The sequence below is a fragment of the Anoplopoma fimbria genome, chromosome 10 (assembly GCF_027596085.1).
Source record: "Anoplopoma fimbria isolate UVic2021 breed Golden Eagle Sablefish chromosome 10, Afim_UVic_2022, whole genome shotgun sequence".
In the NCBI taxonomy this organism is placed as follows: domain Eukaryota; kingdom Metazoa; phylum Chordata; class Actinopteri; order Perciformes; family Anoplopomatidae; genus Anoplopoma; species Anoplopoma fimbria.
The window spans coordinates 23,782,411-23,808,329 of record NC_072458.1 but is presented as its reverse complement, the minus strand read 5'-3'; the positions used below and the strand labels follow the sequence as shown (position 1 = coordinate 23,808,329).

The window sequence follows — 25,919 nt, the reverse complement described above, 5'->3', positions numbered from 1 at the left end:
AGTTTGAATGAGGTCCAAGTATGTTATACATGGTGACATTCCTTTACATATACCTTTTCCCAGGAAAGCGTTTTTAAAAATATGGATACTGGGGAAGAATACAACCATAGGGTGGCTGAACTGCAAAATCTTGGATGAAAACTACCAATAAAACCTCGACGAAGAAGAGAGGAGGTACCGGAAGTAGTTTACCTCCTGAGGCTAACCATGCTAACTTGATCAAAGCGGAGTCCGGCTGAAGAGGGTTATACCCGGGACCTCAAGCCATTTATTTCTCACCTTAGTTCTACTAGTCCATCACGTCATTCATCAGATACAACCGGAGCGGGAACACGTTTGTTTAAGTGGACTTTGGGCACATTTTCGGGATGTTTTCACCTCAGACTCGTCTCTGTTAGCCCAGCATGCTAAGCGAAGCTAGCGTAGCTTGCTAGCTGAAAGAGACGGAGACGGAGCTCGGCCACACACCGATAGTCGGAGAGACTTTTCGATAGAGACTAAACTGTATTATTCATGGCCCCACAATATCCAGATGAAATATGAAAGGTATATGTGCTGTTCCCTGTATGTGAAATCTGACAAACGTGTGTTTGAACGTGTTTTGTAATTGTTCAAAAAATGTCTAAAGCACAAATACTGAGATCTTTAGTCAACCAGAGACTCACTGCAGCTGCTGAAGAGATATTTGAGCTGTTTGAAAGAACGATAGCAGAGCACGAGGAGGAACTTTCTCGTTCCAAAGAGGAGAACGAGCGACAACGGAAACTCCTGGATGCTGTTTTCATCCCTGTAGTCCTGATTCAAAGAGCAGGTGTGTTCACTCCTTCTCTCAGTGTTCACTCTGTTTACACTGTAGACTGTGTAAAAGTAGCAGAAGAAGTTCATGTTGAGTTTAAAGTTCATGTTGACATCAGTTCATTGTGGGTCAACTTCCCCTGAATGGTTGTTTATTCTGTTCAAAGCAGCTGCCACTAAAAAGAGTGTGCCCATATTCTGACGTTACAGTAAAGACTTCTTAGAGTGACAAAGTAAGACATTTTTGTCACTTTAAAAGATCTTCTGCTGACATTAATGACAGACAAGATGGAGTCTTGTTGTTAAATGTTCCACTATAGTGAAAGTGATTAATGTTTTAGAGAATCTGGGTTATGAAGGGGTGAATTCATGTGTATCAAAATATTCTGCACTTGCATTGTAACAAACTAAGAATATATATATACATATATAAATATATATTTTAAATAATTTAGTAAAATGATATAATATAATCAATAATAAAATAAATCAGTACACCGACAACATCTCATATAAGCCAGTCTGTAAAAATGGGTTTTAAGAAGGGATTTAAAAGAGAAGATTTATGAGAAAATGACTCTACTTCTCTCTTAATTTATTCATTACATTACATTACATTACAGTCATTTAGCAGACGCTTTTATCCAAAGCGACTTACAATAAGTGTAGTCAACATAGGTATTCAAGAGAACTACTAGTCACCGGAAGTCATAAGTGCATCTCCTTTCTTAAACAAGCATCTAAAAGCATAAACCAGAGCCACATTCAGTTTACCTTCAGTAAGCATTGTAAACATGAGTTTATGGTCTCAATCTCTAGTTTCAAGTCTTCTTCAATACAGCATGATGTTCATTTAGTAAATGATGCTCCATTTAGAGTCAAACAGACCATAAAGCAGGGTATGCTTTAGGGCGGGGCTACACACTGATTGACAGGTCTCTCTACCAGAGACGTATACGTCTGTATTACAAGACGGCGTTGGCAAAATCGCCAAACTCGAGGCTTCATAACGGCAGTTCCCAAACCAACGGTTGAAGTCCCAATGACTACGTCCACGTCTTAAATACAGTCTTTGAGTTAAACAGACTGCTTCTTACAGGAGCCTCTTCGTGTAGCTTTAAAAGCAGGCAAAGTGCTAAGCTTACTGACAAAGACAGAAGCTTAATTGGAATTACTTTGTGACAGTTTTTATTTTAGTGGTTGTGAAATCAGTTTATAAACGTCATCTCTTACCTACCATTAAATTAGAAGAATTTACTCGCTACCATAAGTTACACCAACATCATATTTAGTCATCTGCTAATATCACTGACTGGTTAAAATTAAAAGAAACCCACTTAAGAATGTCCTGGGTTCTTAATAATCTAGAACCAGTTCCGATTCAGAACCGGGATTTGCAGAAGTACACAAAACTACGAGTATGTGATACATTTACACAACGTGTTTGTCTTTTCAGTGTTTCCTGCAAACCTCAAGAAGTTTACAGTGGTTAAAGAAGAGGTTCTACCTGAGCAGCAGGAGTGGAGCTCAAGTCTGGACCAGGAGGACCCAGAGCCCTCACACATTAAAGAGGAACAGGAGGAACTCTGGACCAGTCAGGAGGGAGAGCAGCTTCAAGGACTGGAGGAGGCTGATATCAAGTTCTCATTCACTCCTGTGAATAGAGAAGAAGATGAAGAGGAAGCTCAGTCCTCACAGCTTCATCAAAGACAAACTGAACAGATGGAAACAGAAACTGATGAAGAGGACTGTGGAGGACCAGAACCAGACAGGAACTCAGATCCAGACAGTCCTTTAGAACCAGCTGCTCATGAGACTTCACACGACTCTGAGACTGATGACAGTAGAGATTGGGAGGAGACTAAGGAACCTCAGTCAGATTTAAACTCTATGCAAAGCAATGAAGTACCTGTAAGTGACATGGTTTGTAATACTAGAAACACATCAATTAGCTCCTCTGAATGTGCTGGAAGCTTTGGCAACAAGGGACATCTGAAGATACACACTGAAATCCAAACAGGAGTGAAACCATTTCAATGCTCAGTCTGTGGGAAAGGATTTACTTTGAAGAGTTCTTTAAAGACTCACATGAGACTTCATACAGAAGAAAAACACTTCAGCTGCTCAGTTTGTAATAAGAAATTCAGAACCAGTGGCTATTTAGTTGAACACGTGAAAATCCATTCTCAGGAGAAACCATACAGTTGTTTAGTCTGTGATAAAAGTTTCACAAGGCAAAGATATCTGCGACAACACTCGCTCGTCCACACAGGGGAGAAATCATTCAGCTGTTCAGTTTGTAGTAAGAGTTTCACACGAAAGACAGATCTGAGACGACACTTGCTCATCCACACAGGAGAGAAACCATTCAGTTGTTCACTTTGTAGTAAGGGTTTCACACGAAAGGGACACCTGAGACGACACTTTTCTGACCACACAGGGGAGAAACCTTTCAGTTGTTCAGTTTGTAGTAAGGGTTTCACACAAAAGACAGTTCTCAGACGACACTCGCTCGTCCACACAGGGGAGAAACCATTCTGTTGTTCAGTTTGTAGTAAGGGTTTTGCACGAAAGACAGATCTGAGACAACACTCGCTCGTCCACACAGGGGAGAAACCTTTCAGTTTCGTTGATTGATGTACAAGATTTGCTCGGCTCTGTTATGTCAAAAAACACAAGTGTGTTGTTGAGCGCAACAGAAGTAAATGAAGTTGCAAAAATACTTTTTGAGAATTTTTTTTTTTTAAAGTGCAAGGTTAAGACTCGGTAGATGAAGCTACTCAAGCAATTTTTCCTCTGTATCGTTGTTTGTTGTTTTCTGGATACTATGGTTTTTAATGTCACTTTGACATTGTTTTAAACTGTCAAAATATTCTATATCCACTATACAGCACCATTTTATTGTTCTAGATTGTAAGTTAATAATTTAATGAACTAACTCCAAATAACAAAATGTATTAACAATTTAATGTTCTCTTGAAATGCTCAAACTGTATTTGGGGTTATTTCGGTGAAGTCAGAAGTCTACTGACTAACTTCGATTGGACACAATCCAACAACTGAGTCTTTCATGTTGGATGTTGTAATCGTTCTTCTAGTGGGTGTCTTCGTCCTGGGGTTCTAAATATGTTTTGTATGCAATATCTTATTAGAAAGTAACTAGCTCTCAAATAAATGTAACAGAGTATTTTCCCTTTATGCTGATTTAAATTGCTACTCCGGTACATTTCAGAGGGAAAGATTGTGCTACACTCATGACAAGAGATTCTCTAGTTATATTGGTCACTCTTCAGACTAAGACTTTATATTAAAGATGTACAGTGAGTTACATTTAATCACAATGCATTTGTATCAATTACAACCAGTGGTGCAAAGTTACCTGTCATGTCTCAGATCAGTTGTAAACAGTTCCACTAAAGAGGCGTTTCCTCTCTAAACTTATAAAATGTCTCAGGGCTTTATTTAAATAAGTGTTTGTTCGATGCCCAAGTTATCCAGTATTACCTAAAAAAAAGAATATGAATACAAATAAGTGTAGCAGACGGACAGGGCTGTTTGTAAATTGCATTCTGTCGCTTTTTTCCATTTTTTGTAATAAAATACTCTGTTCCATGTCCTTCATTCATATGTGCTACAACACCACACCTGTTACAGATTACGATAAATAATGACAACTTGCTGCTTATATGATGGTATCTGTATTAATAATTATAAACTATATGATGTAATAACATTCACAGGTGTCATTCAGCTTCACAAGCAACACAGATACATTTCCCCTTTTTGTATGAATAATATCGTCCATGTTTGGAGAAGTCATGTCTCCAATGTATCCTACAGTTACTTCCTATCTATTTTCTAGCTGGTCCTAATTACGAAATAGAAATCTGATCAGTTAATTTACCACACTGACACTTAGGGTCCTATTTAAATGATCTAGAGCCCCACGGTCTAGTCTAGAGTGCATGGTGCAAGTCCATTTATGGCGTGTCCAACTCCACCTTGGTTAGTTAATCATAGTTGTGTGTCTGATATATATTTTTTATCTTTTTGGTAATAAAAGTTAAGAGAACAAGATGACTATACAAATGAAATGAACTACTTCCTGTTTGGAAGACTTGAAAAGTTAATTAAAAGTAAACACTTTGTAGGTTATTTAAGTTTGAATGAGGTCCAAGTATGTTATACATGGTGACATTCCTTTACATATACCTTTTCCCAGGAAAGCGTTTTTAAAAATATGGATACTGGGGAAGAATACAACCATAGGGTGGCTGAACTGCAAAATCTTGGATGAAAACTACCAATAAAACCTCGACGAAGAAGAGAGGAGGTACCGGAAGTAGTTTACCTCCTGAGGCTAACCATGCTAACTTGATCAAAGCGGAGTCCGGCTGAAGAGGGTTATACCCGGGACCTCAAGCCATTTATTTCTCACCTTAGTTCTACTAGTCCATCACGTCATTCATCAGATACAACCGGAGCGGGAACACGTTTGTTTAAGTGGACTTTGGGCACATTTTCGGGATGTTTTCACCTCAGACTCGTCTCTGTTAGCCCAGCATGCTAAGCGAAGCTAGCATAGCTTGCTAGCTGAAAGAGACGGAGACGGAGCTCGGCCACACACCGATAGTCGGAGAGACTTTTCGATAGAGACTAAACTGTATTATTCATGGCCCCACAATATCCAGATGCACATATATGAAAGGTATATGTGCTGTTCCCTGTATGTGAAAACGTCCGGATTGTCTCCTGATCCTCTCTGGAGCTAACGCAGTTAGCGAGCTAGCAGGAAGTAGACGGACGCGAACGTAACCTAGCAACACAGCACGTCAGAGTGAGCAAACTGTTTATAACGGAGTGTGTCTGGAGGAAAAGTTGCTGTGATTCAGTAAAATCCAAATTCCTTTGAAAAGATATCTGGGCTGTTTGAAAGAACGATAGCAGAGCACGAGGAGGAACTTTCTCGTTCTAAAGAGGAGAACGAGCGACAACGGAAACTACTGGACGCTGTTTTCATCCCTGAAGTCCGGATACACAGAGCAGGTTGGTTCAGTTTCATTGTTTTATTCTCACTTTATACAGCTAGGAAACCAGCCCTAGATTAAGTATTCAAATAATTTAATTAAATACAAGTACTATTACCACATACACCAAATACTCTGTAACAAGCAGTGATGCAATGTAACATATTGCATTTACTCAACTACTGCGGTAGTTACACGGTATGTAACATTAATATTTGAATATTCCACAGATTAATACTTTATTTTTACTCTGCATCATAGTGGTCAAAACTTCTATATTCATGCATGCCTTTGTTTCATTCAAAAACAAAATTCATAGAACTCCTGCACAAAAATTTTAATCACGATTTCCCACATTTCAGTTAACAGTGTACACGTTGTTCAGCTTTTATTCTGTGTGCATTATACAGTGACAAAGTCAACATTTTAAGTTTTTCTGCACGCAAAATTAATTTGGTTATATTCACTTCAGTCCCTACATTATTTGTAATTTATATTCATGTAGCTCCTTCAGTTGCCTTTGAGGATGCATTGTTATCAATTCTGATCAGCATTAAACCATAGCACATTTGTCTGCTATTGCACAAACGTTTTCTGTGTCACCATTCCTCTACAGATTTGGTGACAAACCTGAGGTCTTTCTTGCTCATTTGTCGGATTCAACTTTGTGCTTTTGCTGTCGCTATGCCGCGCTACAAATCAAATCCCGATAAGCGCAGAAAAAAGGATGCAGAGAGAAAGAAAAGAGCTCGCATGGCAGAAACACTACAACAAAGAGAGTGTCGCAAAAAAAAGGATGCAGAGAGAAAGAAAAGAACTCGCATGACAGAAACACTACAACAAACAGAGTATCGCAAAAAAAGGGAGTCAGAGAGACGGAAAGTAGCTCGCTTGACAGAAACCGAACAACAAACAGAGTATCGACGGGCACTTTATATAACCAAGAAACGTCAACAACTAGCAAACGAAACGCCAGAAGCTGCAAAGCGCCGCAAAGACTCGCACAGACTAGCCATGGCACAGCGCAGAGCACAACAAAGGGCAGAGGCTGCAGAACTTGGTCGAGCTCTGCACAGAGAAGCCATGGCACAGCACAGAGCACAAGAATCTCCAGAGGCAGCAGAACGCCGGCGAGTCTTGCACAGACAAGCAATGGCACAGCACAGAGCCCAGGAATCACCAGAGGTTGCAGAACGTCGGCGAGCACTGCACAGGCAAGCCATGGCACGGCACAGAGCACGGCAAACACCAGAGGCTGCAGAACGACGGCGAGCTTTGCACAGACAAGCCATGGCGCGGCGCAGAGCACGACAGAAGGCCGAGGCTGCAGGACACGGTCGAACCTTCCACATACGAACCATGGCACAGCGCAGAGGTACTTGTACTTTACATGGGTATTTTCATTTTATGTAACTTCTAATCCACTACATCTCAGAGGGAAATATTTTATATACAGTGTTATTGTCCTGTGGTTCTCACAAGACCACAACACTGTAGATTAAACAAGCCAACAGTACATAAAGGAGCTAAAACTACAGCAGTAAGTTGCAACATACACATTAATGCAGCAGTGTTTTTCACAGTGTGCTTGTGAAATATTCAACAATCAGGACTGTATGTTATACTGTGATTAACCCTGTGAACACCAAAACCCGCCAGCGGGATGGAAGAAGCATGTTTATTATAGCAAGAAGCTGAGAAATCTGTCATAATTAAAGATTGATTGGTTTATAATTTAAGATATTTATATTTCTGACGCTCCTTGAACACATTGTGTTTCGCCCCAAATAAATTGTGAGAATGACATTAGCCTTTGACAAGAATATAGATTTATTACAGTGTGACGGTAAAATGTGAAGTTTGACTGCTTCGTTTCCCCGTTGATGCATCCTCATGCGTTAATGTAAAAGCAGGATTTGACTGTTGTTGGTGGTGGAGCTACTTTTTTAGCTAATTAATACAGTTTTTCTAAGGTGTCTGTATTTTTTTTTCTTTTCTCCACAGATGTCCAGCAGCTGTTGATGAGAAGAGAGGTGGCTTCCCCTGAGCAGCAGGACTGGAGCTCCAGTCGGAACCAGGAGGACCCAGAGCCCCCACACATTAAAGAAGAACAGGAGGAACTCTGGACCAGTCAGGAGGGAGAGCAGATTCAATGGCTAGAGGAGGCTGATATTAACTTCCAATTCACTTCTGTCCCTGTGAAGAGTGAAGATGATGATGATGATGAAGAGGAAGCTCAGTCCTCAGAGCTTTATGAAAGCCAAACTGAGGAGAACAGAGAGGCAGAGCATTTGAAAACAGAAGCTGATGGAGAGGACTATGTAGGACCAGAACCACCCAGGAACTCCGATCCAGACAGTCCTTTAGAACCAGCTGCTTGTGAGACTTCACACTACTCTGAACCTGAGACTGATGACAGTAGAGATTGGGAGGAGACTAAGGAACCTCGGTCACATTTAAACCCTCTGCAAACTACTATCAGTGATATGGACAGTAATACTGGGACAACATCTATCAGCTCTTCTGAATGTGCTGGAAGCTTTGGCAACAAGGGACATCTGAAGAAACACACTGGAATCCAATCAGGAGTGAAACTATTTCTTTGTTCCATTTGTGGCAAAAGATTTGCACGCCAAAGTATTCTAAGACGACACTTGACTGTCCACACAGGGGAGAAACCATTCAGTTGTTCAGTTTGTAGTAAAAAGTTTGCACACGATTTCAATCTCAGAACACACTTGACTGTCCACTCTGGGGAGAAACCCTTTAGTTGCTCAGTTTGTAGCAAAACATTCACACTAAAGCAAAATCTGAGACGGCACTCGGCTACTCACACAGGGGACAAACCATATAATTGTTTAGTTTGTGGTAAAAAATTTGCACAAAAGGGACATCTGAGAAGACACTTGACTGTCCACACGGGGGAGAAACCATTCGGTTGTTCATATTGTAGTAAAAAATTCACACAAAAGGGAGATCTGGAACGACACTTGACTGTCCACACAGGGGAGAAACCACTTAGCTGTACTGTTTGCGACAAAAGATTCACTCGGCTCTGTTATGTCAAAAATCACAAGTGTGTCGGTTCGAGCAGCTAAGATCTGTCAGACTGGTACGGACTCCATAATAAGCTTTTTTTTTCAGCTAAAATGAACCTACACAACAATTTAGATTATTTTATTTGTCTCTGCAGTATTTTGTAATTTTGCATGTTTCATGTATGTATTGATTAAAATAATTATTGAACTATATCAAGTTTTTTCTTCAAGCTTTTAGAGTGTTATGTATAATATATACACTGAATAGAGTGCAGATCTCTCCGGTGTGTCTAATGTCAGCGGAAATGAACTTCATAGTCTCTGTATTATGTTGATGCAGAAAGCTAGTTGGAATATTGTTTAGGCTACTCGCTGGTCTGGTGAAAGGGAACGATTCTCTTCATCCTACGGACTGAAATCAAGGGACCTGGGTGCGGAGGTCAGTTGGTCACTTTCAAATTGCATGAGTTTACATATATATACTCCACTATAATTCAGAGGGAAAGATTGTGCTACATTTATATGATCTATAGTTATACTGGTAATATTTTTTATATTGACATTGTTCGTTAAAAGCAGTGTGTTACGTTGAATCACAGCATAGCATGAGCATTTATCCTTATATCATGCAGGAAATGTTCACACAATAAGGACAAGATATGGTGACAAAACAGCTACAATCTTATGAATCTTACTGAAAGTCATATCTTTCACAATGCCGGCATAATGTAAAATGTTGTATGTGTGCCCAACAATTGATTTTTTTTTTAGGTTTAGGTTAGTTACTTTTAACAGTCTTTGGTACGCCTGTGTTGTGTAGGTTGTGCTTGTTATTGTATAATACATGCACTATTATTTTTACTAGACAACACATTTCTAAATACTGTTTGTTTAGTGTCTATCAGGGTGTCTCATTTCACATGTCTCGGATGATTGTTCTTAAATACTGTGTTTTTACTGTGTTATTAATAAATTGAAGCTGAAGTGGTTATTTAGGTTTTTGGACCGGGGAGAATAAAACCTGAAGGTGGCAGTAATGCAACATCGTAGATGCCAACTGCCGTAAAACCATCAAAGAAGAAGAAGTACCGGAAACCATTCAAGAAAACTTCTGCCGAGTGAAGAGGTTTTTTCCCTCCTTGTTGTAAACCGGTTTTCCCCCGTGAGTCCCTCCCCCCTTTCCAGATACAACCGGAGTGAACCACTAGAGCCCGTTGGTGTGGATAAACTGGTTAAAGTGGACTTTGTGAAAGGTTTCACCTCAGACGTTTCTCTCTTAGCTAAGAATGCTAATTGAAGCTAGCGTAGCTTGCTAGCTGGAAATAGACGGAACTCAGCCACACAGAGCTCGTCGGTGGAGACTAAACTGCGTTTTTTCATTGAAACAAAATGTCTCCATAAACCTCTCCGAGTGGACTCTGTGTCGGAAAACATCCGGATTGTCTCCTGGTGTCCTACGGAGCTAATTAAGTTAGCATGCTAGCAGGAAGTTTGTCTGGATGGAAAGATTCTGTGATTAAGTAAAAATGTCTAAAGCACAAATACTGAGATCTTTAGTCAACCAGCGACTCACTGCAGCTGCTGAAGAGATATTTGAGCTGTTTGAAAGAACGATAGCAGAGCACGAGGAGGAACTTTCTCGTTCCAAAGAGGAGAACGAGCGACAACGGAAACTCCTGGACGCTGTTTTCAACCCTGAAGTCCGGATTCAAAGAGCAGGTTTGTTCAGTTTCATTATCACTTTATATTGTGGGAACCAGTGCTCGATCAAGTATTCAGATCCTTAACTGAAGTAAAATGACTGATACACACTGTGAAAATGATATGTTACAAGCAGTGAGCAAGTACTGTTTTTCTTTTTAGAGATACTTGGTTCTAACAGGATAGCGACGCTACAAACACGACAGTCGTATAGAATATGATGTGTTGCTGTAAAACACAGATTCCTATTGTGTTAAAGTGGCCCTATGATGCTTTTCCACGTTTCCCCTCTTCTTTAGTGTGTTATATATATTTTTGTACATGTAAAAGATCCGTAGAGTGTAAAACCTGAAGTCCACGCCTAAAAGGAGTTACCCTCCCCCTCAGAAGCTCCAGAGCTGCCTGAAACGGCTCCATTGAATTCTCTCCTTCACTTACGTAACTTTATGAGGTCATAATGTTACAGAAGTGACGTAAACCTCCTTCCGGCTAGTTTGGCCCTCAAACATCAAAAGAGAGAGACAGAGCTGAAGCTCCGGAGGAAGAGTTTTTTTAAATGTGAATCGTTGACCAATCACAACCGAGCGGGCTAGCTGACCAATCAGAGCAGACTTTGTTTTCTCGAGGGAGGAGCTGCAACGGAGCACTTCAGAGAGAGGGTGAGAAGAGGTGCTACAGGACAGCCAGGATGAAAAAAAGGAGGATTATGAGCATTAACGCATGTAAACATGTTGTAACTGTAACTTGAGATAAAAATATGTACCTGGAAAATAGCATAATAGGGCCTGTTTAAAATGTCTGTCATCACACACAAAAATAGGAATTTATGTTATAGTGCTTGTAGTGGCCAATTGTCCGAAAAATCCCCAAAACAAATTTAAATCAAAAGGCCACTGACGCACCATGGGTTTGTGGTTTACGCAAGCAAAAGAGATAATGCAGAATTCTGTGTTTCTGATTATTTATTTGGTCAAAGAAAGAAGGCAAACCAACAAAAGAACAAAGGTAATTCTGTCACTGACTCTCCTGCACTGGTAAAAAACCATAGGCCCACCCCGGTGGGTGCTGGTCCTATACCTGCCTACTCCTATATATAACCACAGGTGCCCACAGTGTTACCCAATTCAAAACAAATGACCAAACCAAAAACTAAGTAAACTAAACAATAACAAAAATATTATTAAACTAAACGAATGACCATCAATAGAAAAGCTATCTTAATATATCAAACAATCTAACCTCTCTGGGTGAAAGTCCTTGCTGAATGTCCTCACTTTTCTTACTTCTTGACCAGACAAACCTCTCTTCAAACAGGATTGTGGTAACATTAATACCAATGACAAACACACAACTTCACATATCACCTTTAATGTTGTCACACCATCATTGTAGTATTTGCTGTTTCTTTTGCGAGGAGACACTACTGTCACTATGCCTCGCAACAAATAAAAACCCTGATAAGCACAGAAAAAAAAGATGCAGAGAGAAAGAAAATAGCAAGATTTGACTCTTTTAGTTGGTGGTGATGGAGCTCATTTGGACTATTATATAATGATTCTTTAATAAGTGTTTGTATGAAATTCTTATGAGAATAAGAGAGTGATCAATATGATATATCAAAGACTTATGAATCTATTTTAATTACCTGCCACAGACGCTCAGCAGCTGTTGGTGGTTAAAGAAGAGGTTCCCCCTGAGCAGCAAGAGTGGAGCTCCAGTCTGGACCAGCGGGGCCCAGAGCCCTCACACATTAAAGAGGAACAGGAGGAACTCTGGACCAGGAGGGAGGGAGAACAGCTTCAAGGTCTGGAGGAGGCTGATATCAAGTTCTCATTCACTCCTGTGAAGAGTGATGATGGTGATAAGGAGGACGTTCAGTCCTCACAGCTTCATCAAAGACAAATTGAGGAAAACAGAGAGGAAGAGCATTTACAACCAGCTGCTGATGGGACTTCACACTACTTTGAACCTGACACTGATGACAGTGGAGATTGGGAGGACACTCGGGAACCTCAGTCAGATTTAAACCCTCAGAAAAACAATGAAATACCTGTAAGTGAAATCAACTGTAAAACTGAAAACGCATCAATTGGCTCGTCTGAATGTGCTGGAAGTTTTGGCAACAAGGGACATCTGAAGAAACACACTGGAATCCAATCAGGAGTGAAACCATTTCAATGCTCAGTTTGTGGCAAAACATTTGTATTCGTTAGTACTCTTAACAGACACTTGACTGTCCACACAGGGGAGAAACCATTTAGTTGTTCAGTTTGTGACAAAAAATTCACGCGAGAGCAAAATCTGAAACAACATTTCACTGTCCATACAGGGGAGAAACCATTTAGTTGTTCAGTTTGTGGTAAAAGATTCACTCAAAAGGGGGATCTGGGAAGACACTTAACTCTCCACACAGGGGAGAAACCATTTAGTTGTTCATATTGTGGTAAAACATTTGCACAAAAGGGAAACCTGACAAAACACATGACTGTCCACACAGGCGAGAAACAGTTCAGTTGTTCAGTTTGTGATAAAAGATTCACTCAAAAAGGGGCTCTCAGGAGACACATGATTGTCCACACAGGAGAGAAACCATTTAGCTGTTCAGTTTGTAGTAGAGAATTCACACTAGAGCAGAATCTGAAACGACATTTGATTGTCCACACAGGGGAGAAACAATTTAGTTGTTCAGTTTCTGGCAAAGAAATCATACTAAATCCACATCTGAGACAACATTTGATGGTCCGTACAGTGGAGAAAAAATTCATTTGTTCAATTTGTGGTAAGAGATTCACTCAAAAGGGGGATCTGAGACGACACTTATTTGTCCACACAGGAGAGAAACCATTTAATTGCTCAAATTGTAGTAAAAAGTTCACACTAGAGCAAAATCTGAAACGACATTTGATGGTCCACACAGGGGAGAAACCATTTAGTTGTTCATATTGTGGTAAAAGATTTGCACAAAAAGGAAACCTGACACAACACATGACCGTCCACGCAGGTGAGTAGCCACTTAGTTGTACAGTTTGCGATCAAAGATTATTTTGTCTCAAAAATCACAGGTGTATTGGTGAGGGTATCAGAAATAAATGAGACACGGTTAAACACTTCAAAACTGGCTGATAGACTGCAGAATAAGTTTGTTCAGCTAAGATGAAGCTACACATTAATTTAATAACACAATTGTGTTGGTATTTGTCTCTGTAATATTTTGTCCTTTTTAATGTGTCATGTATTTATTAATAATTGTTTTAAATTATTTATTATTAAGTATTTTATTTCCCCTATACAGCACTAAGGTTTGAGCTGAATCATCATAGGTGATGAAACTGAGGCAAATATTTAACCTTCTTTTTCTTGAGCAACATTTTCTCTCCAGTTTAAATTCATTACTTCATTGATTTTGCTTTAAACTGTAATTTTGTGCCATAATTGAAGTATGACTTCATTGAACAAATGAATTACAGCCAAGCTAGGCCTGTTTATAGTAAGAATCTGACACTTGCGTTAACCAACTTAATAGTCTGTGTATTACGTTAATGTAGAATGCTTGTTGGAATATTGTTTAGGCTATTCACTGGTCTGGTGAAAAGGAACGGACGACTCTTCATCCCAGGGACTGAAATCAAGGGAACCGGGCGCTGAGGTCGATGGGTCACTTGGATGAAGTGCAACATACATTTTCAAATTGCATGACTTTACATTTCTACTCCACTATATTTCAGAGAGAAAGATTGTGCTACATTGACTACAACAGTGTGTTACAGTCACAATAAAAATGTTATGCTTAAACCAGTGGCTCCCAGTCTTGTTACCACCGACATAGTTGAGCATATTTTCTTATATCATGGAGGAAATACATTACATTACATTACAGTCATTTAGCAGACGCTTTTATCCAAAGCGACTTACAGGAAGTGTATTCAACATAGGTATTCAAGAGAACTACTCGTCACCAGAAGTCATAAGTGCATCTCCTTTCTTAAACAAGCATCTAAAAGCATAAACCAGAGCAAAAGTGCAACAAACGCAAAGTACAAGAAATGATGACAAAACAGCTTCAGTCTTCTGAAACTTGCTGAAAGTAATATATTTCATAATGCCTGTATAATGTATCATTTTTTGTATGTTGAGAACATATGAACATATGACTCAACAAATCATCTTTCAACACAGGAGCCAATCCACTTTCCAACAAAGAGAATTCCTCCTTGAATGATGCTTGCTGACTTAAGGTAATAATGGCAGATTCTACTCTGGAGATGTCACTTACGGAGAGTGATTGACTACTGACTGCATCCCTGATGGATGAGCCGGCAACAGTTAAAGAAGCAACAACTTAATTCCTCTTTCTTCTTAGCTCGAGAAGAATAGCTTTGGTCTCAGGAACCAAACAACTAGGGTCTTTAGTTAGGTCCACCTAGAAAATAAGTTTATAAGTTTGGTGGTTGCATTTTCAGAATTTGTGATGATGGCGTTCGCCATTGGGTCTCTTTTGACCTATGGATCTTCCGGAAATGCGTTGGGGATTTAAGGGAATAGGGCCATACCCGGATATGTTTTTTTCTACACATTCCTTGCGACAGCAGTTTTGGTAGCAAGGTGAATGATGACAAGAATCCTCACGGGTCACAGATTTAACTGAGGATTGAAAGAATACCACGTCTGATGTGTGGTGGTTTCTCCACTGCAGGCTTGAATGTGAAAGTGTCACTTTCGGTGAGCAAATTCACTTCAAGTGCCATCTTTACAGCCAGGTTGTCTTGTTCCAAGTGCAGCTGCCTGGTTGTTTTGGACCGCTTTGCCTCGGGAAGAGATGACAATACAGCCCGACTATTGCTTGTCCACTTTAAAAAAGAAGAAATCCCTCCTTTAAAAATATATCAGTAAAATCTATTACCAGCTGCATTGGTTCTTCCTCTGTGGGCAAAGATTTTAAACAGTCATCCACGTAAAAGTCGTTGGAGATGGTATCAGTCATTTCCACTTTGAAGTCATCCTTATTGCCCACTGCAGTCTGGACTTCGGTCATCAGAGCAACATTCTCATGTCTAAATCTTGTTAAGACACCAAAGAGAAGGTTGGTGAGGTCAGGACTTTTCAAAAGTTGACAGTTCATGGAGGTTCCTTTTAAACAGACATAAAGCAGATATTACTAACGGCTCCTACAACAACAGTTGCTACAAAAATATTATAGTTTGAATCCTATAAACAGCTGTGGACATTTAAACGATAGTGTTCTTCTCTAAAATCACTTTGAAATAATACAGGTAGCTTCACTTGCCATATGTCACATTTCTCTATTGTATTTTACCTATATAATCAATTTTAAGACTGGTGGAATAAGTGTCTTTAGATTTAAGGGTTGGGTTGGTTAATGTTAAGGGTCTTTGGTTAGTCGTAGGTGTTGTGTATGTATTGATTGTTACTGTATGTATTTAACTTTTATTTCAGACACATGGGTCCATACAAAACATGTATAATACGTGCACTTTTCATACTACACATCATATATCTTAAATACTATTTGTTTAGTTGTTTTTGTATCAGATGATTGTTTTTAAATACTGTATTTTAACTATGTTGTGAATAAAATGAAACTGAACTGAAGTGGCTATTTAGGTTTTTAATGAGGACTGGACTGGGGGAGAATAAAACCTGAGGGTGGCAGTAATGTAACATCGTGGCTGCCAACTGCCGTAAAAAAGTCTACGAAGAAGAAGTACCGGAAACCGTTCACCAACGATATGCGGAAGCTGGTTGAAGGGGGTTTTCCGCCTCGTTGTAAACCAGTTTTCCCCGTGAGTCCGACTCTCTTAGTCACATAGTTATTCAGATACAACTGGAGTAAACCACCAGAGCCCGTATTACTTTGTTTAAGTAGACTTTTTGCAGTCGTATCTCTGTTAGCCAAGAATGCTAAGCGAAGCTAGCTAGCTGAAAATAGACGTATACGGAGCTCAGCCTATATAGACTTAACTATATATTCCATCGACCCAAAACGTCCAGATAAACCTGTGTGAGTGGACTCTGGTGTGTCTCTTAATTGAAAACGTCCGGATGGTCTCCTGGTGTCCTACGAAGCTAATCAAGTTAGCATGCTAACAGGAAGTAGACGGACGCAAACTTTAGCAACACAGCGAAGGTCGGAGAGAGCAAACCGTTTTTAAGTTTATGTCGTTGTGTTAACATGTCTAAAGCACAAATACTGAGATCTTTAGTCAACCAGAGACTCACTGCAGCTGCTGAAGAGATATTTGAGCTGTTTGAAAGAACGATAGCAGAGCACGAGGAGGAACTTTCTCGTTCTAAAGAGGAGAACGAGCGACAACGGAAACTCCTGGACGCTGTTTTCATCCCTGAAGTCCGGATACAAAGAGCAGGTTGGTTCAGTTTCATTGTTTTATTATCACTTTAAACTGCTGGGAACCAGTTCTGGAGGAAGTATTCAGATCAGTCAAGTAAAATTCCAGGTACTGTACTTATGTATTTAGGAATTATTCAGCTTTATGCTTCACCTCTACCACATCTATGAGGTAAATATTGTGCTTTTTACTCTACGAAGAGTTTCTTGCTTAGGACCGTACCACTCTGTCGGAGGGTTAAGTGGGGCACTGATTCTCATCTGGCGTCGGAGAAAAAAGCGAATGTCGACTTGAAGAATAAATGGATTTCCGTGATCGTCCTTGCGCTAATGTATATAGTCTTGGTGATGTCATTGCCATGTCACAGGGGTTCCCTGGGGGACTCATCAAAGGAGGCACCAGTGTTGTGGTTGCACTTTCCTCATTGATTCCATGACTTTAGCTTTGGTTCGGTTGTAGAGTATCGCTGTGTCAGTAACAATGCTTCTGTACTATAGCTATTTAAACCAAGTGGTGCCGATTGGATTATTCGGCTGCTCAATCTCAGCTGCTCTCACCCAAGTTCTGCTAGTATTTAGCGTAGTTTAGAACGTAAACATGACAAATGTGGATTATGTCGGTTGCATTGAGGGGCAGTTGTTAGCAATGGAGAGCCTGATGTCAGGGAATTGTAACAGGCAATCATAACATTGAGAATTTACTTTAAAATCAACGATTATTGAGTTTTTTTCCCCCCACCCCTACTAGAAATAGCCGCTCAGGGGAACTTGTTACAGTAAGTTGAACAGGTAGTCGCTGCATAGGCTAGTGAAAGTCTGTTGATGAGGGTGGGTAGTGGCGCCAGTCAATGCAACACAAGCCAATCTATGATGTTTATGATCGCACCATACAGCATTTCTATTTAGGGTCCATGCTTCTCTCATGTACAACAAATTCACCACTTCTTCAATGATAAACCTCTTAAATATTAGTGATATTGATATGAGGTTTCTAAAATGTGTGAATTTATTTCATTAATCTCCACAGACATCCAGCAGCTGTTGGTGGTTAAAGAAGAGGTTCCCCCTGAGCAGCAGGAATGGAGCTCCAGTCTGGACCAGGAGGACCCAGAGCCCCCACACATTAAAGAGGAACAGGAGGAACTCTGGACCGGTCAGGAGGGAGAGCAGCTTCAAGGGCTGGAGGAGGCTGATACCAAGTTCTCATTCACTCCTGTCCCTGTGAAGAGTGAAGATGATGATGAAGAAGAAGTTCAGTCCTCACAGCTTCATCAAAGACAAACTGAGGAGAATAGAGAGGCAGAGCATTCGAAAACAGAAGCTGATGGAGAGGACTATGGAGGACCGGAACCACCCAGAGACTCAGATCCAGAAAGTCCTTTAGAACCAGCTACTGATGGGACTTCCTACTACTCTGAATTTGAGACTGATGACTATAGAGATTGGGAGGACACTCAGGAACCTCAATCAAATTTAAACCCTCTGCTAAACAATGAAATACCTGTAAGTGATATCGACTGTAATACTGGAAACGCATCAATTGGCTCGTCTGAATGTGCTGGAAGCTTTGGCAACAAGGGACATCTGAAGAAACACACTCGAATCCACACTGGGGGAAAATTATTTAGTTGTTCAGTCTGTGGTAAAAAATTCACTTTTGAGCAAAATCTGAAACGACACTCGATTGTCCACACAGGGGAAAAACCATTTAGTTGTTCAGTTTGTGGTAAAGGATTCACACTAAGTCAACATTTGAGACGACACTTGACTGTCCATACAGGGGAGAAACCATTTAGTTGTTCAGTTTGCGGTAAAAGATTCACTCAAAAGGGGGATCTAGGAAGACACTTAACTCTTCACACAGGGGAGAAACCATTTAGTTGTTCATATTGTGGTAAAACATTTGCACAAAAGGGAAACCTGACAAAACACACGACTGTCCACACAGGGGAGAAACAGTTCAGTTGTTCAGTTTGTGATAGACGATTCACTCAAAAGGGAAGTCTGACAAAACACATGACTGTCCACACAGGGGAGAAACCATTTAGTTGTTCATATTGTGGTAAGACATTTGCACAAAAGGGAAACCTGACACAACACATGACTGTCCACACAGGGGTGAAGACACTTAGTTGTGCAGTTTGCGCTAAAAGATTCTCTCGTCTTTGTAATTTCAAAAATCACAAGTGTATTGTTGAGGAAATCAGTAAATAAATGAGACATGGTTAAAACAATTTTGTGCCATAACTGAAGTATGACTGAATTGAAAAAATGCCTTCGAGCCAAGCTAAGCAAGTTTATAGCAAGAACAAACTGAAGAGTCTCTGTATTATGTAAAGGCTTTCAAATTGCTCATTGAGTTGCAAACTTTATTGCCATTTTGAATAAAGAAGCCAAAAGATATCCTTAATGATCCGACAGCTCAGCAAGGAAACACACTTTGCGGAAACCTAAAGAGGGAATTTACTGTTGATTGACTAATCAATGAATCATTTAGGATCTAATGTTATATATTGTTGGGTAGTTCAATCTATGCAAACATCATATTTTAGAAAGTAACGAGAGACCAAAGCTGTCAAATGAATGAAGTGTAGTATTTACTTAATGCTACTTTACATTTCTACTGTACTTTATTTCAGAGGGAAAGTTTGTGCTACACTGAAATAACATTTATAATTATACTGGTAATTTTTCGTATCAAAATGTTATCTTAAAGAAGTGTGTAACATTTAATCACAATACATTTTTAATGATTAAACCAGGGGCTCCAAGTCTTGTAACCACTGACACAGTTGAGCATATTTTCTTATATCATCTAGAAATGTACACACAAAAGACAAGAAGTTATGACAAAACAGCTTCAGTCTTCTGAAACTTACCTAAAGTAATATCTTTCATAATGCCATGTTATCTTCACTTCCCATGTGTATATTTACTGTTTCTTACCTGTATAATCAATGTTAAGACTGGCAAATAATGTGTTTGGTTAGGTTAGCTAGCTTTAGGAGTTTTTGGTAAATCTTATGTTTTGTGTAGGTTGTGATTGTTACAAGCACTTTTTCATTCAAGACAACATACAGTGGGTAAAATAAGTATTGAACACGTCACCATTTCTCTGAGTAAATATATTTCTAAAGGTGCTATTGACATGGAATTTTCACCAGATGTTGGTAACAACCCAAGTAATCCATACATACAAACAAAACAAAACAAATACGTTCAGAAATTAAGTTATGTCGAATAAAATGGAATGACAGGGAAAAAGTATTGAACACATGAAGAAAGGGAGGTGCAAAAAGGCATGGAAAGCCAAGACACCAGCTGAAATCTATCAGTAATTAGAAAGCAATCCTGCCCCTTGTCAGTGCAAATTAATATCAGCTGGTTCAGTCCCAACTGATGGCCTATAAAAAGGTGTCTCATTACCAAGGTGTCACACAAGAAACATCTCATGATGGGTAAAAGCAAAGAGCTCTCTCAAGACCTTCGCAACCTTATTGTTGCAGAACATACTGATGGCATTGGTTACAGAAGGATTTCTAAACTTCTGAATGTTCCGGTGAGCACTGTTGGGGCTATAATCCGGAAATGGAAAGAACATCATTCACCATAAACCGGCCACGACCAGGTGCTCCTCGTAAGATTTCTGACTGGAGTGAAAATAATTATCAGAAGAGTTGTTCAAGAGCCAAGGACCACTTGTGGAGAGCTTCAGAAAGACCTGGAATTAGCAGGTACAATTGTTTCAAAGAAAACAATAACTAATGCATCAACCGCCGTGGCCTGTATGCACGCTCACCACACAAGACTCCATTGCTGAAGAAAAAGCATGTTGAAGCTCGTTTAAAGTTTGCTGCACAACATTTAGACAAGCCTGTGAAATACTGGGAGAATATAGTCTGGTCAGATGAGGCCAACATTGAACTCTTTGGATGCCATAATACACACCATGTTTGGAGGTCAAATGGCACTGCACATCACCCCAAAAACACCACACCAACAGTGAAGTTTGGAGGTGGGAACATCATGGTGTGGGGCTGTTTTTCAGCATACGGCACTGGCAAACTTCATATAATTCCAGGAAGGATTAATGGAAAATGTACCGCAGGATGATGAAGATGAAACGAGGGTGGACATTTCAGCAAGACAATGATCCCAAACACACAGCCAAGGAAACTCTCAATTGGTTTCAGAGAAAGAAAATAAAGCTGCTAGAATGGCCCAGCCAATCACCTGACTTGAATCCAATAGAAAATCTATGGAAAGAACTAAAGATCAGAGTTCATAGAAGAAGCCCACGGAACCTTCAAGATTTGAAGACTGTGTGGAAGAATGGGCCAAAATCACACCTGAGCAATGCAACTAGTTTCTCCATACAGGAGGCGTCTTGAAGCTGTCATTACCAACAAAGGCTTTTGTACCAAGTATTAAATACATTTCAGTTAGTGTTTCCCTGTGTCATTCCATTTTATTACACATAACTTAATTTCTGAACTTGTTTGTTTGGTTTTCTTTATATGTATGGATTACTTGGGTTGTTACCGACATCTGGTGAAAATTTCGCCTTCAGAAATATATTTACTGAGAAAAATGGTGACGTGTTCAATACTTATTAATGTTTAACTTCAATTATTTGCTGTAAGCATTTAGCTTTTTCAGACTGAAGGTTTAAAAAGTGCACATAGAGCAGAATATCAGTTATATTCTAAAATAAAAAATAAAAATCCATGTGACTTCTTCACTTGAAATTATTTTTCAAGTGTTGGAAACACATTCTAACGTATTTAAGAATCAACAGAACTTACGAAAATACTTTAAGAACCTTTTATTATTATTATTTTAATGTGTGTATTTATTTCTGTTTGATACATTTTTGCCAAGAAGAAAAATAATTATTTTTGAAATCCAACCCGAGAAGTGGTTATTTCGTTAGCTAGGTCGTCCTATAGAGGCGGTCCAGAACCAATCCCAATGTCCTCCCTAAACCCTTAAAACCCTGAACCCTCAGGGACCAACTGACTCACCTGGTAAATCTGTGTTTTACAAGCTGCAAGGGCCTGAAATGGTATAAATACAAAAGGAACAGCACTTTGCTGATATTACCTTGACAACGTCATAACATGTTATGCACAATTGTGGGTATTTATTTTATAATTCAATAAAAAAACGAAAATACTTAAAGTAGGAAAACACGATACAGCCAAAGAGGAAACGGTAGAACATGTTATTGTAAACTGTCAGAAATATGTGGGAGATAGAAGGCAGCTCATTTAAAACCTCAGCAAGATAACATTAGAATATGTTTTATTGCCAAGTATGTTACACAGAGAAGGAATTTCGCTTGGAACAATAAACACAGTGCAATAGTATAATACATCATTTAAAAATAGAAAACATGAAACTTTAAGATAAAATATGGTAAACAAACAAATGAGTACGTAAAACAAGAATGTCTGGTCTGCCACTCCTCAGGCACTGTACCCGACTTCCACGCGACAGTGAAGAGACGTGTCAACCAAGACAGCCCAACAATGTCCAGAGCCTTTAGCATCTCTGGTCGAATCTCATCCACTCCTGGCGCTTTGCCGCTGAAGAGCTTTTTAACTACCTCAACGACCTCCGCCAGGCATATGGACGAGTCTTCCCCTGAGTCTTCAGACTCTGCCTCTTCCACAGAGGACGTGTTGGTCGGGTTCAGGAGTTCCTCAAAGTGTTCTTTCCACCGCTCGACAATATCCCCAGTCCGGGTCTGCAGTTCTCCCCCCCTGCTGAGCACAGCCTGAGACAAGCCCTGTTTCCCCTTTCTGAGTCGTCTCACGGTTTGCCAGAACTTCCTTGAGGCCATTCGAAAGTCCTTCTCCATGGCCTCGCCGAACTCCTCCCACACTCGGGTTTTGCCTCAGCAACTGCCCCAGCTGCAGCCCTTCTGGCCAACCGGTACCTGCCGCGAAATAACTTAAGGAGTGTTATCAAATACTCTTTCAGTATCTTAGACTAACTGATGGTATTGTGAAAATATGGTTCAGATTTTTTAAATTTTGTATTATTATTTTTTTAAATTTATTATTTAATTTTAATTTTAATTTTAATTTTAATTTAATTTGTTTTATTATTTGTTTTATTTTTTTATTTTTATTTTTATTTGTTTTATTATTTGTTTTATTTAATTGTAATTTTATTTGTTTTATTATTTGTTTTATTTAATTTAATTTAATTTTAGTTTTATTTGTTTTATTATTATTTGTTTTATTTACTTTTAATTGTATTTGTTTTATTATTTGTTTTATTTAATTTAATTTAATTTTAATTTTATTTGTTTTATTATTTGTTTTATTTAATTTTAATTTTATTTGTTTCATTATTTGTTTTATTTGATTTTAATTTTATTTGTTTTATTATTTGTTTTATTTATTTAATTTTAATTATTATTTTAATTTTGTATTATTATTTATTATTCTATTATTTATTTTTATTTTTATTTTTATTTTTATTTTTAAATTTTAATTTTAATTTTTAATTTTAATTTTTATTTTTATTTTTTATTTTTTATTTTTTATTTTTTTTTTATTTTTTTTTTTTTATTTTTTAATTTTTTATTTAATTTGTTTCATTATTTGTTTTATTATTATTAATATATATTATTTTTTAACTTAAACACATCTTGCTGAACTGATAATCTTAGAGCTACTTAATACAGCAGCAGGTGGCGATAATGCTTCTTCCGGTTGCACCGTTATTACCGAAGAAGAAGAAGAAGAAGAAGAAGAAGAAGAAGAAGGAGTCTCATCCTGGAAGTGGTCGTCGCTGTTTACTTCCACGGTTCTGCTGCGTTCAAACAACACAGACATACAGAGTTCAGGCGTCTTCTTTCTTCTTTCTTCTCCTCTGTGTGTGGAAGATGTCCAGACTTCAGAGTCTGAAGCTGTTCGTCCAGCAGCGGCTCACTGCGGCTGTCGAGGACATCTTTGGACATTTCGAGAGAACGATAGCTGAGTGTGAAGAGGAGATGGACCTCCGCCATCGAAAACTGCTCCAGGTGGTTTCATCACCTGGAACAGGTTCGTTTTCTCTTTCTCCTGCTGGACTCTTGTTTACTTTCTCTTTAGACATTATAAACAGAGAATAACACATCTGTTAATGTTGTCATCACAAAATGATTTCATATTAATGTTAAAAAAGGACAATCCAAATGTATTTTGCCTTTGATAAGCAAAATAAGTTTATTGAATGGACCCAGAAAATGTTATTATATTATATTGTGTTTTTCAAACTTTTCACAACATTGAAGACTCTATATACCCAAAAGTATTTATGTTCAATGCAGGTAAATCTTTAATAAAACAAACTCTTGACTCTCACCCACATTATATTTATTATTATTTTTATTATAGAAGAAGCTTCTCCCCGCTGCTGTTTGCCAATAAACACGATTTATCCCAAATTTCATTTTACGATTCAGGTTGATTTCCAAGTCGGTCTCAAATGAGGCTGTTGCTTAAGAATATTGGTGCATAACAACAAACGTAGTAAGAGAAAAGAAGAATAAACGATTACGGGTATAATATTAATATCAAGTAAGTCAGTCAGTCAAATCTGTTCTGAGGGCTGCTTGCTTCAAATTAGAGCTTTAATTCTCTGCCACAATAGATTTATTTTTAGATAATGTATTATATTGAAGTATTGAGTGTTTTCTTTAGCAATTTACTTCTATGATTAGAGAGGCTTGTAAACGTTTTGCTTGCGTCACTGCCTCAAATGTCAAACTCTGTATCTGTAGATATATCAGCAGCAAAACTAAAAACTGCAGTTATAAACTTGACAGAGAAAACAGAACTTAACTTTTAGCTTCAGCAGTAATCGGTGAATGAACGCAGCAGTTCTTTGTGTTTCTTTTTATTAATGGAGGACACTTTTTTCTGAGGATAAATGAAGATGGAGCAGATGTATGCTCTCTGCTATGTTCACATGATTTCCGAGAATGTAATGAATATTTTCCTCATTAACAATGTAGTTCACTGTTTTCCTGCAGACGTCCAGCAGCTGTTGGTGGCTAAAGAAAAGGTTCCCACTGAGCAGCAGGAGTGGAGCTCCAGTCTGGACCCGGAGGACCCAGAACCCCCACACATTAAAGAGGAACAGGAGGAACTCTGGACCAGTCAGGAGGGAGAGCAGCTTCAAGGACTAGAGGAGGCTGATGCCAAGTTCTCAATCACTCCTGTGAAGAGAGATGAAGAGGAAGCTCAGTCCTCACAGCTTCATCAAAGACAAACTGAACAGACAGAAACAGAAGCTGATGGAGAGGACTGTGGAGGACCAGAACCAGACAGGAACTCAGATCCAGACAAACATCCAGAATCAGATACTGATGACTCTTCTGAACCTGAGACTGATGACAGTGAGGATTGGAAACAGAAAAAAAAACACCAATCAGGTTCAAACTCTCTAAAAAATGTCCTCGATGAGAGATGTATTACTGACAAGCACCTGTGCATCTGCTCCGAGTGCGGGAAAAGATTTGGCAACAGGACGAATCTGAAGGTACACATGTTAATCCACACGGGAATCAGACCCTTTTTTTGCACGCTTTGCCATAAAAGATTTCCTCAGAAGAGAAAACTAAAGCGTCACATGAAATGTCACATACCAGGAAAACCGTACAGCTGTTCAGTTTGTAAAGAACGTTTTAGATACAGCGGAGATGTTAAGCGACATATGGGAAGTCACACAGCAGAGACACCGTCTACGAGGAGCCAATCCAGACTGATCGGGGATTAAATGAAAAACTAAAACACATTTTCAGTTGATCTTTGGTTATTTGTTGACATGAAGTGACGCAGGCAAACTGCAGTTTAATACTGTGAGCAGTACTTTTTTTTTTGTATAACTTGTATAATTATTCAATTCAATTCAGTTTATTTTGTATAGCCCAGAATTACAAATTTGCCTCAGAGGGCTTTACAATCTGTACACATGTGACATCCTCTGTCCTTACAC

The 25,919-nt window shown here is 39.0% G+C and overlaps 4 protein-coding genes across 5 annotated transcripts; all 4 read left to right on the top strand.

The window, feature by feature from the left end:
- The first annotated feature begins 192 nt into the window (after window positions 1-192).
- LOC129097737 (gastrula zinc finger protein xFG20-1-like) lies at window positions 193-9,007 on the top strand. The gene is made up of 5 exons (XM_054606641.1): window positions 193-811; window positions 2,252-3,423; window positions 5,712-5,841; window positions 6,439-7,197; window positions 7,827-9,007. Exons 1-5 carry the CDS (start codon window positions 619-621, stop codon window positions 8,918-8,920), a joined length of 3,348 nt encoding a protein of 1,115 aa, XP_054462616.1. The 5' UTR covers window positions 193-618; the 3' UTR covers window positions 8,921-9,007.
- Window positions 9,008-9,989: 982 nt separating this feature from the next.
- Window positions 9,990-14,304, top strand: LOC129096874 (gastrula zinc finger protein XlCGF57.1-like). Of its 2 annotated transcripts, XM_054605557.1 has the most exons (3): window positions 9,990-10,579; window positions 12,216-12,613; window positions 14,131-14,304. In XM_054605557.1, exons 1-3 carry the CDS (start codon window positions 10,387-10,389, stop codon window positions 14,182-14,184), a joined length of 645 nt encoding a protein of 214 aa, XP_054461532.1. In that variant the 5' UTR covers window positions 9,990-10,386; the 3' UTR covers window positions 14,185-14,304. The 2 variants fall into 2 exon arrangements, with proteins under 2 accessions (XP_054461532.1, XP_054461531.1); XM_054605556.1 differs by having other exon boundaries at window positions 12,216-14,304.
- Window positions 14,305-16,325: 2,021 nt separating this feature from the next.
- LOC129096880 (zinc finger protein 260-like) lies at window positions 16,326-19,306 on the top strand. The gene is made up of 2 exons (XM_054605564.1): window positions 16,326-16,944; window positions 17,953-19,306. Exons 1-2 carry the CDS (start codon window positions 16,752-16,754, stop codon window positions 19,137-19,139), a joined length of 1,380 nt encoding a protein of 459 aa, XP_054461539.1. The 5' UTR covers window positions 16,326-16,751; the 3' UTR covers window positions 19,140-19,306.
- Window positions 19,307-23,637: 4,331 nt separating this feature from the next.
- Window positions 23,638-25,919, top strand: LOC129097735 (zinc finger protein 236-like). The gene is made up of 2 exons (XM_054606638.1): window positions 23,638-23,983; window positions 24,955-25,919. Exons 1-2 carry the CDS (start codon window positions 23,638-23,640, stop codon window positions 25,698-25,700), a joined length of 1,092 nt encoding a protein of 363 aa, XP_054462613.1. The 3' UTR covers window positions 25,701-25,919.

What these genes read in the sequence shown, in the direction of transcription:
- LOC129097737 (XM_054606641.1), top strand. Translation starts at nt 619, where the DNA reads ATGTCTAAAGCACAAATACTGAGATCTTTAGTCAACCAGAGACTCACT. An exon ending in GGGAGAAACCTTTCAGTTTC is followed by an intron (nt 3,424 to 5,711) that starts GTTGATTGATGT and finishes TCCTTTGAAAAG; the next exon opens with ATATCTGGGCTGTTTGAAAG. An exon ending in AGTCCGGATACACAGAGCAG is followed by an intron (nt 5,842 to 6,438) that starts GTTGGTTCAGTT and finishes ATTCCTCTACAG; the next exon opens with ATTTGGTGACAAACCTGAGG.
- LOC129096874 (XM_054605556.1), top strand. Translation starts at nt 10,387, where the DNA reads ATGTCTAAAGCACAAATACTGAGATCTTTAGTCAACCAGCGACTCACT. An exon ending in AGTCCGGATTCAAAGAGCAG is followed by an intron (nt 10,580 to 12,215) that starts GTTTGTTCAGTT and finishes TACCTGCCACAG; the next exon opens with ACGCTCAGCAGCTGTTGGTG.
- LOC129096880 (XM_054605564.1), top strand. Translation starts at nt 16,752, where the DNA reads ATGTCTAAAGCACAAATACTGAGATCTTTAGTCAACCAGAGACTCACT. An exon ending in AGTCCGGATACAAAGAGCAG is followed by an intron (nt 16,945 to 17,952) that starts GTTGGTTCAGTT and finishes TAATCTCCACAG; the next exon opens with ACATCCAGCAGCTGTTGGTG.
- LOC129097735 (XM_054606638.1), top strand. Translation starts at nt 23,638, where the DNA reads ATGCTTCTTCCGGTTGCACCGTTATTACCGAAGAAGAAGAAGAAGAAG. An exon ending in GGTTTCATCACCTGGAACAG is followed by an intron (nt 23,984 to 24,954) that starts GTTCGTTTTCTC and finishes GTTTTCCTGCAG; the next exon opens with ACGTCCAGCAGCTGTTGGTG.